Genomic DNA, 24,974 nt, shown 5'->3' on the forward strand with positions numbered 1-24,974 from the left:
CAGATGGGCTTCCGCAGAGGACACTGGGTCAGGGAAAAGACACAACTGATATGTTGAGCATGTGTTAAACAGCTTTATTTTTGAAGAAATAAAACCAAAGCCTAGGAGAAAAAGGACCAAAATCCTGTGAATGGAAAGTATTCTTCGATCCCCGGGACAGTGCATTAGCCCACGGGGTTACACTGCTGCATAATTTCCTTTTTGTACAATTTATATGGACAGCCAGCAAGCCTGATGGAATAGTGTGGGGGAGGGGGCAGAAAACAAGTGAGGAGATGAAATAAAATATATGGAGAAGTGGTAGGAGCAGGAGGCACTCAGCCTTTCAGGACAGAGATGCTGCATAGGAAGAGCTCAGGAACCCTGCATGACAGGTGCCTTCCTCAGCTGCAGAGCTTCTAAGGAGAGAAGTCTCACTTGCAAATCTGCTTCCTTTGAATTTTAACAGCACTTCAGCTGCAGACCACTGCTCAGAACTCCCCTGAGACAAGCTCTGCCTGACAAGAGACCTTCCCCACCCTGACTCTGAGCTGCTCTTGTTGCTGCTGCATAATGCCAAGGGAGGGGAAATTTAGGATATGTCTACACTGCAATTAAAAATCCACAGCTGGCCTGTTACTCAGGCTATGGGGCTCAGGCTATGGGGCAGTTTAATTGTAGTGGTGATGTTCAGGTTCAGGCTGCAGCCCGCGCTCTGGGACCATCCAACCTCGCAGGTTCCTGGAGTCTGGGCTGCAACCTAAGCCGGAAGTCTATAGCACAATTAAATAGCCCCTTAGTCTGAGCCCAGCATACCTGAATCAGCTGGCATAGGCCAGTCACAGGGGTCTAACTGCAGTGTAGATGTACCCTTACAGCCAATCCATGACAGCAGCATGGGTATGGGTTTGGGTTAGGCTGTACAAGACCAGTCTCTGAAACCAGAAAGGTTTGTAGCAGTAGGCTGCTGGTGGTGGGTTCTCGTCTTTGCTGGGTCTTGCCACATAAGTGAGGTATAATACATTGCATAGTAAAATGGGCCTTGTCTATAAATGGCCTGTCAAAGCAGTGTCAGTGAAAAAGGAGCATAAGCTTTATGCTTTAAGACTGAATATGCCAGTCAAGTAAATACTGATAAAGAGGAAATAAAATTTGCATGACCAGATTAAACCTTGTCTTCATGTCTTTTGGCTTTTCCCCTATTACAGATGCTAATCACCAGTCTTTGCTTACTTTTAAGTCAAGGGATGTGCATCATTTTAGGTTCAGCTATTCCTCTGCCCCTCACAAACGTGGTGTTTATTTTATTGCTGTCAATTATTTACTTTAGAAATGCTGAACTGGGAACCAGGTTGTAGAAAATGTTCCAGAAACACATTCCAAGGCAGTGCAGGTACCTGACACTAACACATTTCTTGTATTCCTAATTTATAGTAATTTACGTCCCATAATGCATTGTTTTGAGCAAGCTAAGAGAGATGCCTTTTTCCATGCACGTTGAGCCTTCCTGAGTGCCTGGTATGTTTCCAGAATAAGTTGTGGCAATAAATTGTGTGGTGTACTTTTCTGTATCTCCTGACATTCTATGTTCTAAAATAGAACAACTTCTAAACTGTCTGGATGATGATTCGGTGCAATGACTAATATAATCTGTTCCAGATCAAATACATTTTTTAATTATGTGGTGCGTGTTCTCTTGATGTTATTGGCACATCTTGTTCTGAAAAGATGGTGGCAGTTTCACTGAATATATCAGGCATGCATCTGCAGAGCTTCTTCTGTATCTTTCGTCGAAACTCTTTGGAACCAAAAAAATAAACAAGTGGATCGAAGCAGCAATTAAGGCTATTCAAAGCCAGAGACAGCTTATATTCCACATAAGCAGTCTTATATTGGGTACTAAAGATGAAATGGATGATTGATATCACAATATTGGGCACGTAACACACTACAAAGACTGTAAGCAACACTATTAGCAAAAAAATTGTCTGCTTCTTAATTTCCCTTAGTTGTGTGGGAGGGGAATTAAGAAGAGTTCGAATGACTAAGGTGTAGCAGAATGCCATTATTAGCAAAGGTAGGAGAAAGCACAGGAGAACTTGAGAGCCAAAATAAGCGATGAAATGATTTCTTGAAGGAAACATAGCTTTGGGCAATATATCAAAACAAGTGGTTATCTGCAGCTCCTCTACCTGGAAGGTTAGCTCTGTCTTCATGAGTGGGAAGTGCAGCAGTAAAACAAATATCCAAATGATGATGCATGTGAGGAGAGCTGTTCTAATGGGTCTCATGGCCCTGTGCTTCAGCGGGTGAACAATTCCCAGGTAGCGCTCTATGCTGATGCTTGTCATGGTTAAAATGGAACAGTGCATGTTTGCATAGAATAGCACAGTTATGATGCGGCACAGAACCGGTCCAAAGGGCCAGTCATTTCCCCGTAAATGGTAGACAACTTGAAAAGGGAGAAGTATGCTGTACAGCAAGTCCGTGATTGTCAGGTTAATGGAAAACATGATGGTGGGAGTCCAAGGCCTTGAGTGGCGGCAAAGGAACCACAAGGAGATAGAATTGAGGGGAATGCTGATGGTGAAGATGAACAAGTAGAGGGCAGGCAAAGTGGTCTGCAGCATTTGGTTCTTAAGCATCTCTATGGTGCTGTTTGGCAGTGTTCCCATGATAGTGAGATAGATTCAGTGATTTCTTCTGGATTGGGACAAATGGAAAAGCTTCAGGCACCTTTTCCCACAAAAGAAGAATCTCGAGATGGTAGAGATTAGACCTGGTTAAAAAATGTATTTTTGGTGAATTTTTTTAAAAGAGCAAGTTAATCTAACACATGATAAAACTCTTAGTTTGTTCATTCCCACCACATTAAATCATATTCACTCTGCCCTTTGGACCAAAGAATAGTTTTTAGCTATTTTCTAAAGTGCTTAACGAGTTTTGTTTCTAGTGCAATAGCAAGATGCAAGATCCAGCCACCTGAGCATACATCACCAAGAATTGCTGCTATATCTTAAATAGGCTTAAAGCTTTTTCCTCCATTTTTACCATGTTTTACCATGCCCATTCTTGATCCATTTATTATCTTCTCCACCTCCTCCTCCATTCCACCTTCCCCCCCCCCACCCTCCTTTATGCAGGCCCTTTCAATTGGCTTTAATAGTTAACATTTTTAGAGGGAGGTGTGACACTGGCAGACAAGGTGCTAGCTCATGCCAAGGCCCAGGGCCTCACTGAACGCAGACAGATGAAAGCTGGAAACCAGTCTGGCTCCCCTGTGGGTTAGTTAAATAGATATTAGTATTATCAGAATGTGTTTAGTGTTTAGAGTCATGGAATGCTTCTAGGATGCTGCATGTATTAATCCTACTTATAATATCTGTGTCCCATGGTATAAAGTAATATTGAGTGTTTGCATTGTAAACCTCTGTCACCAAACAGAAAAGAAGCATTAATTAAGATAAAGTTTCAGAATAGCAGCCATGTTAGTCTGTATCCTGAAAAAGAAAAGGAGGACTTGTGGCACCTTAGAGACTAACAAATTTATTGGAGCATAAACTTTCGTGAGCTACAGATGAAGTGTGCTGTAGCTCACGAAAGCTTATGCTCAAATAAATTTGTTAGTCTCTAAGGTGCCACAAGTACTCCTTTTCTTTTTAAGGTAAAGTGTTTGTCCTATGGGCCACTGAAGGAAAAGGAGGCATTGTGCAGTGGCAAAGGACAGAGATTTCATTCATTACTCCCTCCAGGAAGGGAAGATCCGTACATGAACTCATCACATCAACTTGGATTCTGGGGTGAAGGGAATAAAAATCCCGGACAAGAAGGAACTGGGTCTCTGTATGCTGTCTGGACTCTGAGGGGCAAAGATTCCTAAACATAAGCAAGAGATCCCCATGCTGTTTGGCATGTCCTAAAGGACATACACAGCTGCTTTTAATAGAAGCTTGTATTACCTTTTTAAATCTAAGTCTGTAACTCATTTGTGTGTATGCTTACTTGTTGTAATCTTGTAAATAACTCTCATTTATTTTCTTAGTAACTCTTAGTTAGTTTATTACAGGATTGGCTTCAGGTGTTGTCTTTGGTTTGAGATCGGAGTACAATTGTCAGGTAAGTGACTGGTCCTTTGGCACGAGGAGTAACCTGAATATTGTTAGAGACTAACAAATTTATTTGAGCATAAGCTTTCGTGGGCTACAGCCCACTTCATCGGATGCATAGAATGGAACATATAGTCAGAAGATATTTATATATACCAAGATATCCTCACACTTACATGTCAACTGTCTGAAATAGGCCATCTTGATTATCACTTCAAAAGTTTTTTTCCCCCTGCTGATAATAGCGCCGCTTAATTAATTAACCTCTTACAGTTGGTATGGGTACTTCCACCTTTTCATGTTCTTTGTATATATAAATATCTTCTTACTGTATTTTCCACTGAATGCATCCGATGAAGTGGGCTGTAGCCCATGAAAGCTTATGCTTAAATAAATTGGTTAGTCTCCAAGGTGCCACAAGTACTCCTGTTCTTTTTGCGGATACAGACTAACACGGCTGCTACTCTGAAACCTAGATATTGTTGTGATGTTTGGTGTAAAGTGACCATCTATCACAAAGTCCAGCTTGCCTGGGTGGCAAGATAGACTGGAATGCCCAAAAGGACTGTCTGTGACTCCATAGTAAGGCTGTTGTTGTGCTTTAGGGGGTCATGCTTGTTACTGGGTTGGTGAAATCTAATGATAGGACATATAACCAGTTTGGGGTGTCTGCCCTGCCTTTTGACAGTCTGCCTTGAGGTCGGCACTCATGGTTCTGAGCCACTCCAGACATCGTGACAGGTGGTTTCTTACCTTACTGTATTTATGTGTATTTTACGTTATTTTTCATATTATGGGGTGTTTGATAGGGGGTGCTTTATACATTTTGGTGGATTAACTTCAACAAACTTGTGCTCAAAGTTAAATATTTGCTTAAGTGCCATCTTGAACATTGGATACTATTCTGAACTGGGGTCTAAATCTTTGGTGATTCAAACCCAAAGGGTTGAATCCCGAGGGGCTAAGTACTTGTAACTCCCATGTTGATGTCCTCATTCACAGTATGCAATGCAGTAACTAGAGCTGTGTGGATAATGGATATTCTTTGGTTTGCTGGCAATTCTGAAAAATTGAAAAACAATTGTTTTGGGTTGAACCAAAATGATTTTTAAGTATTTTTTTCAGTGAATCAAAAAGTCAAAAAGAGTTTGTTTAAGGGCAAGCTCATTGTTTTGTTTTGGCAAAGCTGAAATATTTCATGTTGATTTTGACCATTTAAAAACTTTTTCATTGTTTTAAAAATAAAATTAAAGGAAATTTTGAAATGCAGTTCACTTCAAACCAAAAAATCAAAACATTTTGTTTTGAAAATGTCAGAACAAAATGTTTTGAAATTTGTTGGAATTTTTTTGGGGTGGGGGAGATTATTTTCAACCAAAACAATTTGCTGAAACCAACATGAATTCAGGAAATGTTTTGGTGTCACCAGATATGCATTTTTTCACCAAAAGTATTTCACCCGAAAAATTTTGCCCTGTTCTTGTAGAAACATGAATGAGGGCATGATCCTGAGAAGTGGTATGAATCCTCAACTCATATTGAAGTCAAAGGATTTGAAAGTGCTCAGCACCTTACAGGGTCAGGCCCCTCTGTAGCCCCTCTGCCTAGTGGTAACAGATTCTAGAGAAGAGATGGGCAAACATTTTGACACGAGGGCCACATCAGGGTGTGAAACTGTATGGAGGGCCAGGTAGGGAAGGCTGTACCCCCCAAACAACCTGGCCCCCATCCCCTATTTGCCCCCTCCCACTTCCCACCTCCTGACTGTCCCCCTCAGAACTCCTGACCCATCCAATCCCCCCTGCTCCTTGTCCCTTGCCGGCCCCAGCCCCGGGATCCCACCTCCATCCAACCCTCTCTGTTCCCTGTCCCCTGACTGCCCCGACCTATCCATACCCCCACCCCCTGACAGGTCCCCTGGGAGTCCCATGCCCTATCCAAACCCCCCTGTTCCCTGACCCCTGACCATCCCAGAACCTCCGCCCCATCCAACCGCTCCCTGGTCCCTGTCCCCTGACTGCCCCCCGGGACTTCCTACCCAACCCCTGCACCGCCCCGCACGAGTGCACCACCGTCGCCGCCCCCCTTACCATGCCGCTCAGAGCGGCAGGAGCTCACAGCCCCACTGCCCGCACTGCGGTGTGGCTGTCGGGGAGGGGAGACAGAAGGAGAGGGGCCATGGGCTAGCCTCTCAGGCCAGGAGCTCAGGGGCCGGACAGGATGGTCCCATGGGCCGGATGTGGCCCGTGGGCCAAGGTCTGCCCACCTCTGTTCTACAGTCTTGTAGGTCAACTTCCTGTTGGAAAACAAGTCAGGGACATACAGGCTGAATATATTCTTAGTGCAGCTTATTTATTTAACACTAGCTACACCTGTCTTGGAATAGAGGTGGATAAACAGCATGCGGGTAATCCCCTCTTTTAGGAATCTCAGAACAAAAACCAATTCCTTGTTTCCAGGAAGCAACTGTGCCTCAAGAATTGACCCTGATTAGTGAGATTAAGGGAGAAAGAAAATTTCCCTGCCATTCACCACAGATCCCGCATGAAGAAACTACATCACTAAGTAACACAATAAAAACATTTCTTCCAAGGCTGAACCATGCTCCAATGTTATATAAAATAATTTGTGAGGTTGTGTAACAGCACCATCTGCTGATTTCTGCAATAACAATATTAAACTGGATCTCAGATATCTTTTTAGTAAATATAGAGTTTTGAGAAATTAACATTTTCTAAAGGCTGTTGCAATTGTCACGTGACTCCTATGCAATTATCCTCAAATGTTGTAGGCCAGGCTTCAGCGTTCAAATGACAATATGATTAATGACTAATTCTGCTCCTACTAAAGTCAGTGGAAGCAGGAACAGGTCTTGTATATAGAACTCTTGATATTTTGGAATCTGAGAACAGACTGACTGGAAATTATAGTGCTTAATATATTCTTACTAAAATGCATGAATGAGTGAGCACATGAATGTCAAAGGATTTGGGAAAAGATCCTCCGCTAGTGTATATTATTATAGCTCAGGTGAAGTCATTGAAGCTTTGACAGTTTACATCAGATGAGGATTTTCCCCTTGGTTCTTTTTGGGTCCCGTTCTTCTTCCAAATGGCATGGATTGAAGTAGAACAGAACAAAGCACATTGATGGAGGAACAACAAGGCTCAATACTACAAATCTGTTTTGTTGATTGACACCAACCAAATTATGTGCAGTGCATCACATGCAGGGTCTTGGTGCTTAGTGAATACAAGTGACTGAGACAATATTGAATGAAAGTGGGACGGAATGAAAAAATACTGGGAGCCAAATATTATTAATAATAATGAGTAATAAATGCATTTATTCACAGAGCCCCAAGTCAAGAGAGGATTCTGCACTTTTGATTTAGTCTAGGAAGTGCTGCTTCCTAAATTGATGCCACTGAAGTCAGCCTATCAGTGTTTTAGTTAACCGCTCTGTCGTTATCAGGGGTACCTTTGGAATGGTATTTCTAAAAGTGATAACCTCGGCAATCATGATGTTCATATGTTTGTATGTAGGTGGGGAGGCTCCTGAATTTCCTCATATTCTTAAGTATTTTACACCTCGCCTGGAGTATTTTTCTAAGTACACCCACATCAAATGTATTTCATATTTTCCCTTGTTACATTGCTGAAATGTCTCCTGAATTAACCACAGCGTTGTATAACATTGTATCTTTCTCAATGCTACGCTGGTTAGGCAGCCTTCAATTCTGTCTTCTTTCCTAATATTAACTACTACCGTAGTTTGAAGAAGCCCAAAGCAGTGAGGGCCACGAGCCCTCAGGAGACAGTGAAATTAAAAGGTGGGAAATTGTGAGCCAGTGCAAGGAATCCTTTTTCACACAAGATTCCAAAAGGGTTCGGACATTTATGTAGTATACAAATATTCAGAGTTATCACACTTAATGTCAACACAAATTTTGAAAGGGGTATTAAGCCTTGTGCTTTAGGGCTTAAACCAGTCAATAACTATTAGATACCAGCATAAGACCTATGTGGGGAGCAGATTACTCCACATCTGTCTTCTGTGGGGTTCTGACACCTTCCTCTGAGGCATCTAGTAGTAACCACTGTCTGCAGCAGGTTGCTGGACTAGATGGTCCTTAGGTCTGATCCAGTATGGAAGTTCCTGTGTTCTCTGAATAGTTGTATTAGCCAGGAACAGACCAGAGACCGTACTGTGACTCAGAGATGAATAAGCTGGTTCATGGTTTCCCCTCTTCCCAGGGTGGGGAATCATTTGCACCAGCCCTGTACCTGGCACAGATTACTTTCCCCTTCATGCTAGCTCGCTGTGCTGGCCAGAACATTGGGAGGGCAGAATTCCTGCCCGTCTGCGCATTCCCCATGCACCAGCACAGGAGTGAGTGTTGTGGATAGCTGTGATATAGGTAGCCCACATAGAGTTGCCACCTTTCTAATTGCTGGTAACTAGACCCCCGAAGCCCTGTCCCCTGCCTTGCTTCTTCCCCCCCCAGGCCCCATCCCTGCTCCACCTCTTCCCTCGAGGCCCCATCCCTTTTCTGGCTCTTCCCGCAGGTCTTTCCCCCTTTTCTGCCTCTTTCCCCAAGGCCCCACCCCTGCTCTGTTTTCCCCCCTCAAAAACTGTGCCCCCGTCGCTCGCTGCTTTCCCTCCCACCCCCCGTTACTCGCTAGTGTCTCAAGGAGCCTGCCTGAAGGTAGGAGGTGGCCCCGGCTGAGCAGAGGCTGGTGTGGGTTAATAACCTGATGCCTCCCCCGGACCCATGGTAACCAGACTTTTGCTTTGGGTGCCAGTTAGGATTGCCAGGTCCCCTTTTTGCCCAGACTTTCCGGTTGAAAACTGGACACCTAGCACAGAAGCCAAAAACTGGACTGTCTGGGTAAAACCCAGACAGGTGGTAACCCTAAGCCCACACAGGATGTGGAGGGGATGTGACCGTTTCACCCTTATTATAATGCAACAAGCTGGGCAGGAACTTCTGACTTTAGAAAAATAAATCAAAAGTTAAAAACTACAGCACATACATCTTACCATTTCCTTCCAAAGTGGAATTCATGAAAAAGTCAGCTTTTAACTCGCTGTACTGGTTTCTACTAAATTAAATAGCATATGAATCAATATACAGACACAATGACATACAAAAAATCACGTTTGTTTTATATCATTTTTTCGAAACCAGTAATTTCCCCTCCCCACTAATCACAAAAAGTTAGGACCTCACTACCTGGCATTAAGGGTTTGTGAACAATCATTTTAACAAACATGAATTTTAAAAAACGAAGGCTAATACATCATCGAATGTACCTTGTTCACTTATGTGGTGCCCCTAGCCCCTGTTTGCCAGAAGCTGGGAAGGAGTGACAGGGGATGGATCACTTGATGATTACATGTTCTGTTGATTCCCTCTGGGGCACCTGGCACTGGCCACTGTCAGAAGACAGGACACTGGGCTAGATGCATAGGCGCCAACTTCTCTTGGCGCCAGTGGGTGCTCGACCCCACCTGACCCCGTCCCGACTCCACCCCTGCCCTGCCCCCATTCCAACTCCTTCCTCAAAGTCCCTGCCCCAACTCCGCCCCCTCCCTGCCCCTATTGGACTCCTTCCCCAAATCCCCGCCCTGGCCCCACCTCTTCCCCACCTCCTCCCCTGAGTGTGCCACATTCCCACTTTCCCCCCCCGCTTCCCACAGCTTGTTACGCTGCAAAACGGCTGTTTTGTGGTGGCAAGCACTGGGAGGAGAAGCAGGGACGCAGTGCACTCAGGGGAGGAGGCAGAAGTGAGCTGGGGCGGAGGGGCAGGGCCGGGAGCTTGGCTGCCAGTGGGTGCAGAGCACCCACCAATTTTTCCCCATGGGTGCTCCAGCCCTGGAGCACCCACGGAGACAGTGCCTATGGCTAGATGGACCTTTGGTCTGACCCAGTATGGCCGTTCTTATGTTGACAAGTGTAGTTCAGTTTTAATTCTTCATAATATATTAGCAAAGGTTCTGTGGGATAAGTGTACAAGTAAGGAAGATTTAATAATATGCCACCTCCTTATAGTACTATTCTCTTCATTATTTGTTGAGAAATAAAGTGAGACCACTGGATGTTTCTGGATTAGCAGAGCTAGAATTGCCACATTTCTAGTATACTGACGGTAAATACATAGTAGCTCTATCTAGTTACTTGTGTGGTTCCAATAACCACAGTGTCTGAGCACGTCACAAACATTAATGGGGTGGATCCTCAGATCTGCTTAGTTTACTTTGTGTTGCTTTCTTTGCTGGCATAAATTTATGCCTGGCAGAATTCTATTTTTAAAATAATTTTGATGGATAATACCAGGCATAAATTTAAAACTAGGTATATCAAACAAGTTTATTTTTAAGCATTTTTTTCTGTTTTTATTGATTTAAATTTTCACAGTTGCATGAAATTATGAAGGGAAGGGGTGTCAGACAACTATTGAATGGCAGTAGACTTTCAGATTCAAAATGTTAAAGCTGTATAAACCATTAAAACACAAATTGTTTACGTGTGTCAAAATATACAAAATAATATAGCTCAATCAACAAATCATACCTGTTTTTACCATTCATTTGCTAGTTCATTTGTGACCAGCCTAATTCAGAAGTCTAAATCACTGGAGTTTGACTCTATTAAGTTCTCACATGACATTTTTCTTATTCTGTCTGTAAATGTTAATTATTATTGAAGGAAATATTTTTCTTTGGTTTGTGTGTGTACAGTGAAATTGATGTTTACTGACATTTACCAATACAAATCTAATCCTTCCAAGCCTGCATAAATTAAAGCTGCCCCCCTGCAGCTTTTCTTTAGAGCAAAATCAGTAAGGTGACTCAGGGAACTGCGACTGGCATTCCCTCCCCTCACTTCTCTCAAGCTCTGTACAATGACTAATGCAAATAGAGCCTCATAACACTGCTGTGATATTATCCCATTCGGAGAAAATGATGCACACAGAGGTTAAGAGTGGCGAGACTGTGACTTGGACTAAACGCTCTTGTTGGGAGCGAGAGAGTCTGTTCCTTAAGCCCCTACCTCGCCTACCTGGACTTTGAGTAAATGCGGTTACCCACCAGAACAAGGGGATGGGGATGTGTGATAATGGGCAGAGTCTTGTCTCCACACACATGCCTCTCCTCTACCATTGGCCACAGTCTAGGCATATCAAAGCAGCAGATTTACTACTGCTCCAAGGGACAAGGGGGAATTTTACTTGGAAGTGTTCAGAGGTGTGTCTCTGAGGGCTTGTCTTCACTGCAACACTTCACTGCACTCAGATTACCCCACATCAGTTTGCCAAGCTCAAATGAGAGTGGTCACATGGCGAAACAGCATTTGAGCTACACGGTGCACATGTTAGAGCAGATTTAAAATATGGGCCTGAAGTACTGTTGCCTGTAGCAGCTTGTATTTCAGGAAGACTAGGGCATGGGGGCAATAAGATGGTGACAAGGTAGAATCATTCTGCAGCATTTTTACTGAGCACAGTTAGCTGAAGATAGCATTGCCAACCTCAAACACTCAGCAATTCTGAGATAGATGTAAAAATCCTAAGATTAGCTTAAAAGTCATGAGATTTTTTTAAATAATACATGTTGTGTTTTTACTTGCCTTATGGGTTTTCAGCCATTAGGGTTCATAGTTTCAACTATTCCTCCACAACTATGGGAGCTAGAAACTAAAAAATGAGAGTTGGAATTCTCTGAAAAATCGTTTGACTCCAGGAACTGGACCTTTAAGAACACCAAATATCACTAAACTTGCCATAAATGAATCACGAGCATAAGCAATACTTTCTCTTTATGCCGTTCCGTTGGGCTTAAATCCATGGAGAAAAGCACTGGTGTATTAAACCAATTCTATTTATCATGGAGGAGAAACTTTACTCAGCAGAATCAGACATTAAAAACATAGTAAGTAATAAGATGGCAGATCCTCAAGCAGTTACACTGGATGCAGAGTGAGTGCACTGAGGTGGTGCATGTTTTATATGAAACCTTCTTGGGAGAATGTCACTCTACAGAGGTAGCACAGAATTGTGGGCCACCAACTAACTTGTTTAAAATCAGCAGAAGAGAAAAGAAAGAGGTCAGGAGTCCATTATATACAAAATTACATTAAAAATTGTGCTAAAAGAACATTAAGTTTGCAAAGTCAAACACTCAAATTTAGGAAATGCCATCATGCAAAAATTAAAACAACCAAATTAGTGTTTGGTGATTTTTCCATTCTTATCAATGGGTAGCTGCAATGCTGCATTTCTAATACCAGGTGGTGCTATAAATGTAAATATAGTATACCTGGCAAATACTTCTAGCTTCTTCTGGTTGCAAAGAAAACCCATAACAAGCCAAAACCTCTCCTGATATAATCCTTCTTCTGTTCTTTTTGTAGTAAAGGCAGAAGAAAGGCGAAAACCAGCTCTGCAGGGTGCATCCTCCAGTTTCTCTTTTGCTGTGTTTCCCTTTGGAGCATTGTACCAGTTTTCAAGAAGGGCTTTGGATATCATTAATATGTCTTTCTGTGTTAACCCTTTCATAGCTTTAAAATCCCTTGAATAGCTCTCGCACTTGCTCACTTGCCCTCAGTGCTGAGATGGAAGTGTTGTTTGCACTCCAAGTATTGTGTGTATTGAATGGGTTACACCGGTTGGAACAGTGGGTGGATGTGTTTTGGCAATGAAAGGATTACAAGGTTTGCTAGAGGATGAGGGGGATAGTTGCATGTCGGACAGAAAAGTTTACACCAGCTGGGTCATGAATGGGAAGGAGAGGGAGATGGGGCATGAACTCTGCCATTTGATAATATCGCCGCACCTCCACTGCTAGTTTCCTTTTTGGGCCATGATTAATTGAAAAGAATCTCATCTCCGTTCCTTTTCCTTCCAGTCTCTTCCCCCTTGTCTGGTCACTCTACCAGTTTATCCTGAGCACTCAGCCTCCCTTTCTTCATTTTCACTCTTGCTCACCTTTCCCAAGATGTCTGATGCCCAATGTCTCTCCGCCCTGGGCAGTTAGAGCCCACCTGCATTTCTGTCCAGATGAAGGGTGTGTTTATGAGAAGCTGCCAGTGGCTAGGGAACCCAGCAGCTCTTGGGAGCAGGACAAAGGTAAGCTGTGGAATGTTGGGGAGGATTCTCAACACGTAGGCATCTTTTTTTTTGGGGGGGGGGGAATATTTGTGAGGTACTTTCTATCCTAGTGATGACTTTCAAGGATATCTGGGCAATGAAAAGGGCTAAATCGGCCATTCTCAAACTGTGGGTCGAGACCCCAAAGTGGATCGTGACCCCATTTTAATAGGTTCGTTAGGGCTGACTTAGACTTGCTGCGGCCCAGGGCCGAAGCCCGAACCCCACTGCCCGGGGCTCAAGCAGAAGCCTGAGTGCTTCAGCCCTAAGTGGCAGGGCTCAGGTGACAGGCCCCCTTCCTGGGGCTGAAGCCCTTGGGCTTTGGCCTCCTGCTTGGGGTGCAGGGGCTTGGGCGGGCTCAGGCTTCGGTCCCCCATCTTGGGGTCGTGTTGTAATTTTTGTTGTCAGAAGGGGGTCGCAGTGCAATGAGGTTCGTGAACCCCTGGGCTAAATGAAATCTTAAAACCTCCAAAGTATGTAAGCTCTGCTGGGACCTGATAAAGTTTTCAAAGTTCAATATTTTCATAGTGAATAGTCCTAAAATTAATATCAACCAACCTTCTTACAAATACTCAAAAAGCATTAATTCTCCTCAAGGACAATGGGATGAAACAAATGTCGAGTTTCCAGACCAAGCCATTTTTGAAGTGTTATGTTAAAAACCTCAGACTGAGTAACTTTTAGGTCTTCCAAAACAACTTGTGTACCTAATCTCTGGTTAGATGGAGATTAGACAGAAAACAAGGTTTGGTTTTTAGAAGATGGGTGGATCAAGGGTAGGAAGTGCCTATGATGAGGTGTATGTACCCTGCCTCTAGAAAGATCAATAAAGGATTACTGGGTTTCCTTATATGTGAGCTAAAAAACCTACCCTGCAATGCAGGAAGTGTACAATCTATCAGGCCTACAGGTTGGTGCTGACAATCCAGTCTCCTGTAGAAAGAGACCTTTAAAAGAAAGTGTTTGGGGATATAGGATCCAGGGAAAAACATATCAGCGTGAATTGAGAAGATTTCTGCCCAGGGCTGGTAGCGTCATGAATGAGAGACTATGCTGAATCTGCTTTGGACTCACAGGACTAGTGGAGTGGTGCCTGCTGGAACCCCGAGGCATTTGTTTTCAGTTAACCTTTGCAGGGGCTGGGAAGGGAATCCTATTTAGCGATTATGCCTTTGCTGTGTGAACTGTGCCAACAGTTGGACAGTGGGGAACCTGCTGGGTGCAACACTCTGGTCAAAATTGGGCTTTCAATAGAAAAATAGTCATAACCCTACCCATGGGTTTACTAAAATGGGTCAATAACAAAGCACTAGAAAATACACTGTAAGGAACAGCCATGGAATAACCCTAGGAAACAGGCTAGACCCACACGTGATGGGGCTTTTGGTATTTAATGTCCATGATTTTATGCTGATCCTATGTTCAAACCTTAACTCACTGCCTCAGTTCCCTACCAAGCCTATCAAGGGCTGCACAGGTGCTCAGGGCTGCGGTGGGGAGAAGCACCTCTCCCCTGGTGCCAGCCAGGTCCAGAGCTGCTGTGGTGTGGAGAGATGTCTCTCCCCCAGCCCGGCCCAGAATTGCTGCAGCAGGGAGAGGCACCTCCACGCCATCCCCAGCCCAGGTGCTGCTGTGTGGAGAGAAGGCTGGGGGCAGTCCTCTCTCCCTGCTGAAGCCCTAGGGCAGCCAGCACTCCAAACCCCTGATCCCTGGCCCCACCCCAACCCTCTGTCACAACCCTGAGCCCCCTCCCACACCCAGAAACCCTGATCCCTGGCCCTGCCCCAGAGCCTGCACCCCCAGCCAAGGCCCTTACCCCCTGGCACCCCAACCTTCTGCCCCAGCCCTGAGCCCCCTCCCACACTCCGAACCTCTCAGCCCCACCCTTGCCACACATCATCTCCATATTGGTGTACATAAGAAAATTCATTCCACACATGCATGGGAAAAATTAGGAGGAACATTGCTCACTGCATGTGGGGAAATGCAGGGCAAAGAGTATAATCTGTCTCCCTTTGCCATGTGTTCCTTGTTGGCAAGAGCAGAGAGTGGTGGTTCTGCTTTGTACCACCTGACTCTGACATCAAGGAGTTAGGAAATTTCTTTTCTCTGTGTACATTGCCTGCGTAAGATAGTGAAAAGGGGGAACAAGTTTATTGCAAAATACCCTTTATTACAAGAACATCCTCCCCCCATCTCTTCATTGCACTACCTGCCCCCCCAAAACAGATTCATCTCCTCCTCTCCACCACCTTGTCAGCTACCTCCAGGGCCTGGAACCCCCTCTTAAAAGGAGGTGGAAAATCCTCTTGGTATCCCCATCAGCAGGATTGTTCCCTCCCACTTCCTGTCCTGAAAGGATCCTCTCCTACATCGACAGCATGAGTGGTTTGAGGTGTGGAAGTAGGGCCAACTAGCAGGGAATAAAAATTAAAAAAGCAACGCTTTTTCTTCAAATAAAAGCCCCCCATTGTTTAAAGCTTCCCACCATGTAAATGTGGAGCTAGGGATTAACGCTACATTTTAATAACACACTTCTTACTCCTGATAAGAGAGGGGGGGCTGCAGATAGGTTGGTGGAAACATCTTGAAGTTACGTTGCGGGTGTTGTCTCTCCCATTCTTCAGTCCTTCACCCTTTATAGACGAAGGTCTCAAGGTGAGAGTGATTTTCACCCCCAGATGCTTCTGGATTCCCAGCTGGTGCTAATGACCACATGCTCTGGTTTTTTCTGTCTCTGTAAAATGACGGTGACTGTTTTCCTGGGATACTGACCCTACTACCTATGCCATTGTGACTCTTTGAATGACTGAATGCAGTGTGCTTAACGTAGGATCTGTTGTACAAAGCAGTTGCCCATCTGCTGGGGGCAGCACTAGCCAGAGGGAGGATGTCAGTTCTCCTAGGCAACAGAGGGTTCTTTTCTCCTTCCCCTAATCTGATGTGCGAGAAGCTTTGTATTACAATCAGGCAAGAATATCGGCAAAAAAAAAAAATCGAGTATCATTTTAAAGATATGTCCATGTGCCTAGACACCTCTTATGACAGGTGCATTTTATATATTTAGTTTTAGGATGTTTAAAGATATTAGGTTTTAATACTGCAACCAAATTTCTTCAGTAATTAGCAGTCAGGCAAAACCAGTCACCACGGAGCTCAGTAAAAATGTCCCTACGTCTTAACGAATAGCAACCATCAGATAAAGCAAATAGACTTCTCAATTATTGCTTATCAAATAGACCATTGACTGTAAGAGAATATCTTTCCTTCAAACAGGGAGGAAGAAATAAGGGAAGAGAAGGCTAAAAACAGATCATAGCAAAGCTATTACACCAGCACAGAGCCTGATCTGAATGCCTGGCTCAACTAAATAAGCTTTAGTTCTATCTTGGTCATAATCAGGCCAGCTGTAGATGGACTTCAACTAGTCATCTAAAATATTTAAAATTGAGCAATTTAAACTGGTGCCAGCCCCTACCACAGCCACCCCTAAACTAGTTTGGCTTGTGTTGAACCATTTCATTAATGATTAAACAGGTTTAAGTATGTCTCACATTAGAGGTTTGCAACAGTTTAACTAGATCAATTTGAAATCAATTTTGTTAAATCAGTTCAACTTTTCTAGTATAGACAAGTCTTTCACACATCACTACAGCACAATGGTAGCATTTACACCCCCTATGTAAGATGTAAATAACTGGGTAAGATGCGAGGTGATGGAAAATCAGGTCCATTCACTTCCATACTGTGGTATGAGTCAAACCCCTCCTCTTCAACCCACAGTTGAGGCTTTGTCTTCACTGACAAAGAGGTGTGGTTTCTCAACATAAAATCTGAGTGGAGACAAGGTGTGATGATTTGGGGAATTTATTTACAATTTAGGAAATCAGGGTGGTCCTGGGTACTCTGGAAATGTGTCTGTGTCTGACTACAAATTCCATTTTGAATATGAGGCTTGGTTACCTTCTCTGCTGTCTTTTGTCTCCGTATTGAGATAAAACCCACAGGAGGGGCCAGGAAAAATTCTTTCACCTGGCACAGAACTAACAGTATAGGGTTGTTACATTTTGATGAATGTCCATTCAAATGGAGCCCCCTTGGATAAAGAGATGGCTACTGCCCAGGGCAAACCAGGTTTTTCAAGTCTGAACTATTGGGGGATGGTAATTAAGCAAGAAATTATTTGGTACGGGACTCTGATCGCCTGCTGGGGCTGATCTGTAAGTCACCTGACAAAGAGGTCTGGCGGTTATAAAAGAAAGCCTCTGTCACCAGCTATTTTAGAGCTAGAAATACAGGGAGAAGTGACCAGAAAGACTGCATGTTCCAGAGGAGAAGCCATGGGCAGGAAGGCAGGAGAGAGTAACAGAAGGGCATACTTTCATGTGCAGAAATCACGTGCAGGAGGTGGGATCCTGGAACACTTAGAGGACTCTGACTTCAACCCCAAGAATGCTCAAGAGCAGTAAAGAAAATGAGGCAGGGAAATGCATACAGGTGTTATTGTTTTACCTGGATCGGTGTATTTCTTGTGCTAACCAATGTAAAAAGTGACTGGTTTGGAGGAGCCCTTACCAAACCCTTGTGTCTGTTATGTGCTTCCACTATCAAGTGTCCCTAAAGAGGTGAACTGTAAACCCAGAGCACCCATAAGATTAGAGCTCTGGAAAAGGGTGTGATTAAGCTACTGGGGAGTCTGGGTGTCAGCACTGGCCCTGGGGTCCCATTTCCACAAAGGAGTAACAGACAGGGAGCCTATGCCTAGAAATTGTGCCAGACAGGCCAAGGGGAGAGAGACAGGGCTATAGCCTACTTAGAGCACATGGGTCTTGTGTACTGGGACTCAAACATAGAACCCCGATGAGTATCCAGCTAAGGAGAGCTCTACCTAGGTTGTGTGGCATAAGGCACTGATAGTTTTTACCTAGATGTAGCTAGTTGAGGTCAACCCTATACCTCCCACTAGGGGTTGACTTCGACTAGTTACACTGAGATAAAAACTACAGTGCCTTGTATCCACTGGGATTTTACAGCGAGATAGCTAGGAGTTAACTACCTAGGTAAAAACACACCTTTTTTTGCACTGATGACATAGCCTGAATGTCTAGAATTCTTCCCCTAAAGTTACCTGCAGAGACATTTTAATCTCTAAATAAGCTACACAAAGTTTATCAGCACAATGCAGTATCTCTAATGGGTTATAAAGCTATCCAGCACACTGAACAAAGCATACAGGATATTAGGATGCCATGCCTAACTGCAGATGTAATCATAATACTATAAAATAACATTTATGTTGGTATAACTGTGCCGTTATAGGAACAAACTTCACGATGAACTGCTTTTATCAGAACCATGAATGCATTCCATCTGGATAGCAATATCTCCAGAGTGTATGAGAGTCTCTGAAATAAATGAAAATAGGTAATATCATTAATATATGTCATTACAACCTGTCCATTTCTAAATTAATTTCAGCTGCTGTTCCTCTTCTTTATCTTATGAAAATCTCCACTTCTGTGGTTTTGATGATGCAAAGTATCAGTATGTCTGTCCTGCCAAGTTCAGCAATGGAAAAGGCATTTCGGGTCATTATAAAAACTAATTTCCCCATACTAATCTCCCCCTACTGTTACTCACACCTTCTTGTCAACTGTTTGAAATGGACCACCCTCATTACCACTACAGAAATGATTTTTTCCTCCCTTGTTGTTCTGTTAATTGAACTGTCTCGTTAGACTGACCCCCTACTCCCACCCACTTGCTAAGGCAACTCCCATCTTTTCATGCGCTATGTGTGTATATATAGCTGCTACTGGATTTTCCACTCCATGCCTCTGATGAAGTGGGTTCTAGCCCACGAAAGCTGAGGCCCAAATACATGGGTTCGTCTCTCAGGTGCCACAAGGGCTCCCTGTTGTTTTTGCTGTGTCTCATAGTGACTTCTTCACTGAAGTGAAACCTTTTTTCATTTTAAAAACAAAACAGGCATGATTCAGATAGATTCCGGTCACCCACCCTGGGGCCTCAGTCCTGCCCTTTGACCTGGGACATGTAACCTAGTATGTTTCATTCCCTGACTTCAGTCACCCGTTAGCAATAACACAACTAGGATTGGGGTTAAAGTGAAATCTAGACTCCAAGTGAGCTGCATAACAACCCATTTTGGAGTCAGCATGCACATTATTTCTGTTCTGCTCAACATCACACTCAAACACACTTTCCCCCCTTGTTTGTCAAGGAAGGGGTTTCCAGGGATTCAGTAGGAATCAAGGAACTCTGCACAACCCAATGTACCATGTGGAGAAAGCTACTGCAAGCTCTTCGGGATTTCCTGAAAGAGTGGGGGCTAGATTCCCCATTGCTGTGAATAGTCATTTACATCTGAGTGAAAGAATTGCAAAATGAGTGTAAATTGCTCCTGAATCGGATGGTCGCATTTTATACTCAATTCACACTGGAAAAGTTGACTGCCACCAAGGCTCGTGTTTATTCAAGACATCACTGGACATTGGCAATACCAGAGGGATGAGCTGGAGTGCAGATGAGAAGCGCAGTGAGGAAAGTAACGAATATTTTCCTCATGGATTGTACTTTCTAAATGGACAACCAACCTAATCCTCAATTACTAAGGGCTTGTCTACACTGGCACTTTACAGCGCTGCAGCTCTCTCCCACAGGGGTGTGAAAAAACACACCCCGAGCGCTGCAAGTTTCAGTGCTGTAACGTGCCAGTGTAGTCAGCGCACCAGTGCTGGGAGCCGCACTCCCAGTGCTGGTAGCTACGCCCCTCGTGGAGGTGGGTTTTTTTAGAATGCTGGGAGACCTCTCCCCCAGGACTGCTGCCGCGACTACCCAAGCCACAAGCCGCAGCAGCGCTTCATCGTTGCCAGCAAAGACGTGCCCTGAGGGACAATCTCCACCCATTGATATATTTTGCTTTCCACAACCAAACCAAACAAATCTCTGTACAACTTTTCATGAGTGATGTACCCGAGTATTCGGATTCTAATATCTAAACTGTATTGTGAAATCTGTTCACCTAAATTTGGGTTATTGCTGATTATGTACTCTGTGTGTCATATGACTTTTAAAAATCTAACTTTGTATTTGTAGATAATCTAAGCACTATACCCAGATGTAGAGACACTCTTTTCCCAACCTATGTATTATATAATTTTTTTAACATTAGCTTTAATAAAATTTTTATTGGACCAACTTCTGTTGGTGAAAGAGAGAAGCTTTCGTGCCGCATAGAGCTCTCCCTCAGGTCTGGGAAAGGAACGCCCAGCACCACAGCAAAATGCAAGGTAGAACTGATTGTTTAGCGGCAGTAGTTGGCACATACTGTAAGGCAGTGGTTTTCAAAGCCGGTCTGCCGCTTGTTCAGGAAAAGCCCCTTGCATGCCGGGCTGGTTTGTTTACCTGCAGGTTCAGCCGATTGCGGCTCCCACTGGCCGCGGTTCACTGCTCCAGGGCAATGGGGGCTGCGGGAAGTGGTGCAGGCCAAGGGATGTTCTGGCCGCCCTTCCCGCAGCCCACATTGGCCTGGAGCGGCGAACTGTGGCTAGTGGGAGCCGCGATTGGCCGAACCTGCAGACATGGCAGGTAAACACACCGGTCCAGCCCACCAGGGGCTTTCCCTGAACAAGCAGCGGACCAGCTTTGAGAACCACTGCTGTAAGGGACCATTCAAGGTTAGTGGGTTACAGATTGTTGTAATACACCACCAAATCATGGATTGAACTGAGACTCTGGATCTATGGCTTATTATTGCAACAATCTGTAACCCTCTAACCCTCTCTTTTTGTCCTGTGACTGCAGAAGTATTAACTGCTCACTCTATCTTGAATAGTTCCTTACAATATGTGCTAACTGCTTGTGCTAAACAATCTGTTCTTCCTTGCATTTTGCTGTGAGGCAGGGAGTTCCTTTCCAGACAGGAAGAAGAGCTCTGTGTAGCTAGAAAGCTTGTCTCTCTCTCTCACCAGCAGAAGTTGGTCCAATAGATTATATTACCTCACCCACCTTGTCTCTTTCATATTCTGCAACTGACACGGCTACAGCTATACTGCATACATCAGATAGAGGTTGTCAATTATACTTAAGTAGAATACATGATTCTATAGGGTGAGAAACTGTTATAAATTAATTTCTTCTGCAGACCAGATAGTGCATGAATCTGTTTTCTGGCCTTTTTTCTGCGCTGTTTTCCCTGCATGGGGAATTATGTCCTAATTTAGAGTAAACCACAGTAGGCCGAAAGAAAATAAAGTATTTTCCTCTGTATCTTTAAAAATGATTAAATTCAAAGTCATACAATATGCCCTAAAACTAACTTGTTTTTAAAACTAACTTTTTTAACAGAAAAAGACATTACTTTCTAAAGGAACAGGGAGAAGTGACCCAATGCCGATCAGAAATGAGCTGTCTGATATTGCCCCCAATCCAGTCAATAGGATTTTTCCCATCAGTCAGTGAGAAAAGGATCAGGCCCTAGTGTTATACTTTCTCAGATTCTAATAAGCTTTGCATCACTGGGTTTTCTGAGGTAGGCCAACAAACAGAACTGCTCAAACTCCCTGACAAAGCTCCAAAGAGGCTGGAAAGCCAAGAGAAACATTTTCACGAATTTGCGTCAATTTCATCAGTTTGTTTTGAAAAAAAATCAAATAAAAAAGACCCTCTAAAATGTTTTGTTTTGATGTTTTTGAAAAGAAATGTAATGAATTTTCATTTCAAAGTTTTCTTTAATTGTATATAAAATATTTTAAAACATTAAAAAACAAACTTTTTTGGATTTTTCAAAATTGCCAGAGAACTTAAAAATCTGTTATTTTCATAACATATTTACCCCACCTTCTCTCCCTCCTACCAGCTCAATTCCTCATTGTAACGGTTCCCACCGGTCCACCTCACACAAAATAAAAATATTTTAAAATACCTTAGTGTGTAAACAGTTAAAGCAAAAGTATACATCTGTGAGTATATAGAGCAAACCCACAACGACATAACACATAACAAATCTAAGTAACTGTTTGACCTTCTTTTGTAGGTCCTGGTCCTCACCCTATTGTTTGTTCCTATCATTTGTATCTTGTCTAAATTTTAGGTCAGAAGCCCTTTGGAGAGGGACTAGGGGTATTTTTTTAAAGTGTTTAAGTGACTTAAGCACCTAAGTAATATAAGGTTTTTTTTTTTAATTTTACCTCAGGTCTTTTAAAACAATGTGTATCTAAATATATACATATATAAAGGATTTATGTGACTTTTGGGCACTGTAAAATAATTATTAATAAATTAATACTGACCAATCAAAGCATGGAAATACATAATGGGGTAATATTGCAGCAGAGCTATGTACATTTCTCAGAAATAACGTGTATTTTGTAATTAACTGGTGTGTGAAATCATGTTTCCACAATGATTTGTTCAGTTAGAAATAGAAAAGAACCAAAGGTTGTGCTTTTTTTTTAGCATAAATCCTACCTTTCATGCATGCACATAACTCAGAACAAATGGGAATTATTTGCAGACTTATACAGCAAAATAGACCCTCTGATCTGTAAAGTTAACTAAAAAACCTTAGACATCCAACAGAATCATAATGCGCTATCACTTGAAATACTGTGAGTACTTATGCCCATGTTACAATACTCACTGTAAAATCAAGCATGTGCATTTACAAGAATTATATTAGAAGAGTAAAAACAACTCCCTTAAATTCAATGGACCAAATGCGAAGGTCCAACATCCTTACTAAGTGTTTACTCAAGCAAACTTCCATTGACTTTGAGGGCAGTTTGCCTGATCAAGGACTGAGTAAAAACTGGGCACAAACCCCAAGATTTAGCCTTGCATAGTTAAAAATAAAGCACATAACAAAGCAATAATGTGAACTGTTACAATATATTGCTGCAACTCAGCTGTTTGACTCTAGTAGGAACTCCTTCTTCAAGTGACTTATGTCCAAAAGATTTATATATCTTACCTGATTCCTCATCCACATCCGATAATCTGAAGCTGTGCAGTCTGACTGACCACAAATTTTCTGCAAGTGGTTCAATAGTAAACGTGCACACTGAATTGCAACACCTACTTCCTTCTTCATACTTTTGACTTTTTGACACATAGATCACAACAACTCAATAATATGTCCTAAAAGGATAAACATTGTTTCCTCCCCAGACATAAAATGAAAAATCCTCTTTCTAATCTAAATTTATTCATTACTTTATGGTGCATTGGGATGCCAATAGTAGCCCTGGCAAATATTCACGGTGTATGACAAATGCTTGATTCATTGTGAATATCTTTCCCCGTTGTGGATTTTGTAATACCGAGATTCTTCCATTCTTTTTTATCTTGTATGAAACCTGTAAACTCTGAATAGGTTTTTAGTGTACTGGGTGTAGTCAAGTCAGAAAAGGAACCACATATTTCTGCTTTTGAAATATCTTTCTGAGTTCAGATATGTTTCTATCATTCTCCTAAACTGGCCTTTTTGTGCAGTGAAAAACTCCATGAAAAATTTGCAAAGTTGCTACCCTCTTTTCCTTCAAATCCTTCCTCAAGACTCATTTTTACGACAGCACATACAAAGCAATAGCAACTGACAACAACTAGGGAAGTGGAGCGCTAAATATTGTGCTTGTTATATGTAGAGCTGGTTGGAGAACGGAATGTCTATTCTTCAAAATATGCCAAGATTTTGATTTTTTTTCATTCAAATCAGAACAAAACCAAAACATTTCAATTTTTTCTACAAAACAGAATGTTCTAACAAGTGGCTTTGTTTCAATCAGAATATTTTGTTTTGATAAAACTGATTTTGTTCTAATTTTTACTTTATAATATATATATTTTTCAAATGACCAAAATGTCATTTCAAAATGAAAACTCGAAATCTGCTGCGCCAATAACCTCAAAGTGGGACATCTGGCTTTGATTTTTTAAAAACAAAACTTTGCCAAAATTGACACATACCCTCAGAAAATTTTGATTTCAATCAAACAACATTTTCTCCTGGAAAAACGTTCCAGTGGAATATTTCTAACTAGCTCTAATTATGACACTGGTTTGCTTCACTGTTTTCTCTTAACGGATGGGGCAACGTGTGCTCCATTTGTGTGACACACAGATCTGGGCATTGTTGTGGGGTACAATTCCTCCAGGAGCTACTGCAGAGGCACTGGAGCCATCACTCTGTCCCTAATGCAGGACAGTGCCCATAAATCATAATCTTGCCCTAATGATGCCATCCTTTTATGAGATAAGGGGTTTCGTTTATGTCCCATACCCCCATGGTTGTGTGGCAGTCTGTGTACAAGTTGTCTGCTGCCCTCTGATTGTCTGCATTGTGTCTTGGTGGTTAGCACACTTGATTTAACTCAGGAGATCTGGGTTCTAATCCCACTTTAATCACTGGCCTGCTGGGAGACCTTAGATCTGTCATTTCATCTCCCGTGCCTAAGTTCCCCCATCTGTAAAATGAGACTAATGATACTGACCTCCTTGGTAGAGCATTTTGAGATCTACTGATGAAAAAGTGCTATATGAGAGCTAGGTATTACTAGTAGGAGTTAGGCACCTTTATTTGTACCTTTGGAAATCTCCTCTTTAGAGTGTATGTATATGCTTTGTAATGTGTTTTTGAATCCTCTATAATGAAAGGATCGGCATAAATGTCAAATATTTTAATTTTGTCTGAAACTCATTTCACATTGGTCTGTTTTGT

At 42.8% G+C, this 24,974-nt stretch overlaps 1 protein-coding gene across 1 annotated transcript; it reads right to left on the reverse strand.

Moving 5' to 3' along the window:
- Positions 1-23,798, reverse strand: LOC140905109 (P2Y purinoceptor 8). The gene is made up of 2 exons (XM_073327780.2): positions 23,229-23,798; positions 1-2,758 (listed from the first exon to the last, which is right to left on the reverse strand). The coding sequence occupies exon 2, from the start codon at positions 2,652-2,654 to the stop codon at positions 1,653-1,655; it is 1,002 nt and encodes a 333-aa protein (XP_073183881.1). The 5' UTR covers positions 2,655-2,758; positions 23,229-23,798; the 3' UTR covers positions 1-1,652.
- Positions 23,799-24,974: the final 1,176 nt, after the last annotated feature.

This window comes from Lepidochelys kempii, chromosome 1 (genome assembly GCF_965140285.1).
Source record: "Lepidochelys kempii isolate rLepKem1 chromosome 1, rLepKem1.hap1, whole genome shotgun sequence".
Classification (NCBI taxonomy): domain Eukaryota; kingdom Metazoa; phylum Chordata; order Testudines; family Cheloniidae; genus Lepidochelys; species Lepidochelys kempii.

Excerpts from the sequence above, each read along its gene's own strand:
- LOC140905109 (XM_073327780.2), bottom strand. The coding sequence starts at position 2,654 with ATGGGAACACTGCCAAACAGCACCATAGAGATGCTTAAGAACCAAATG.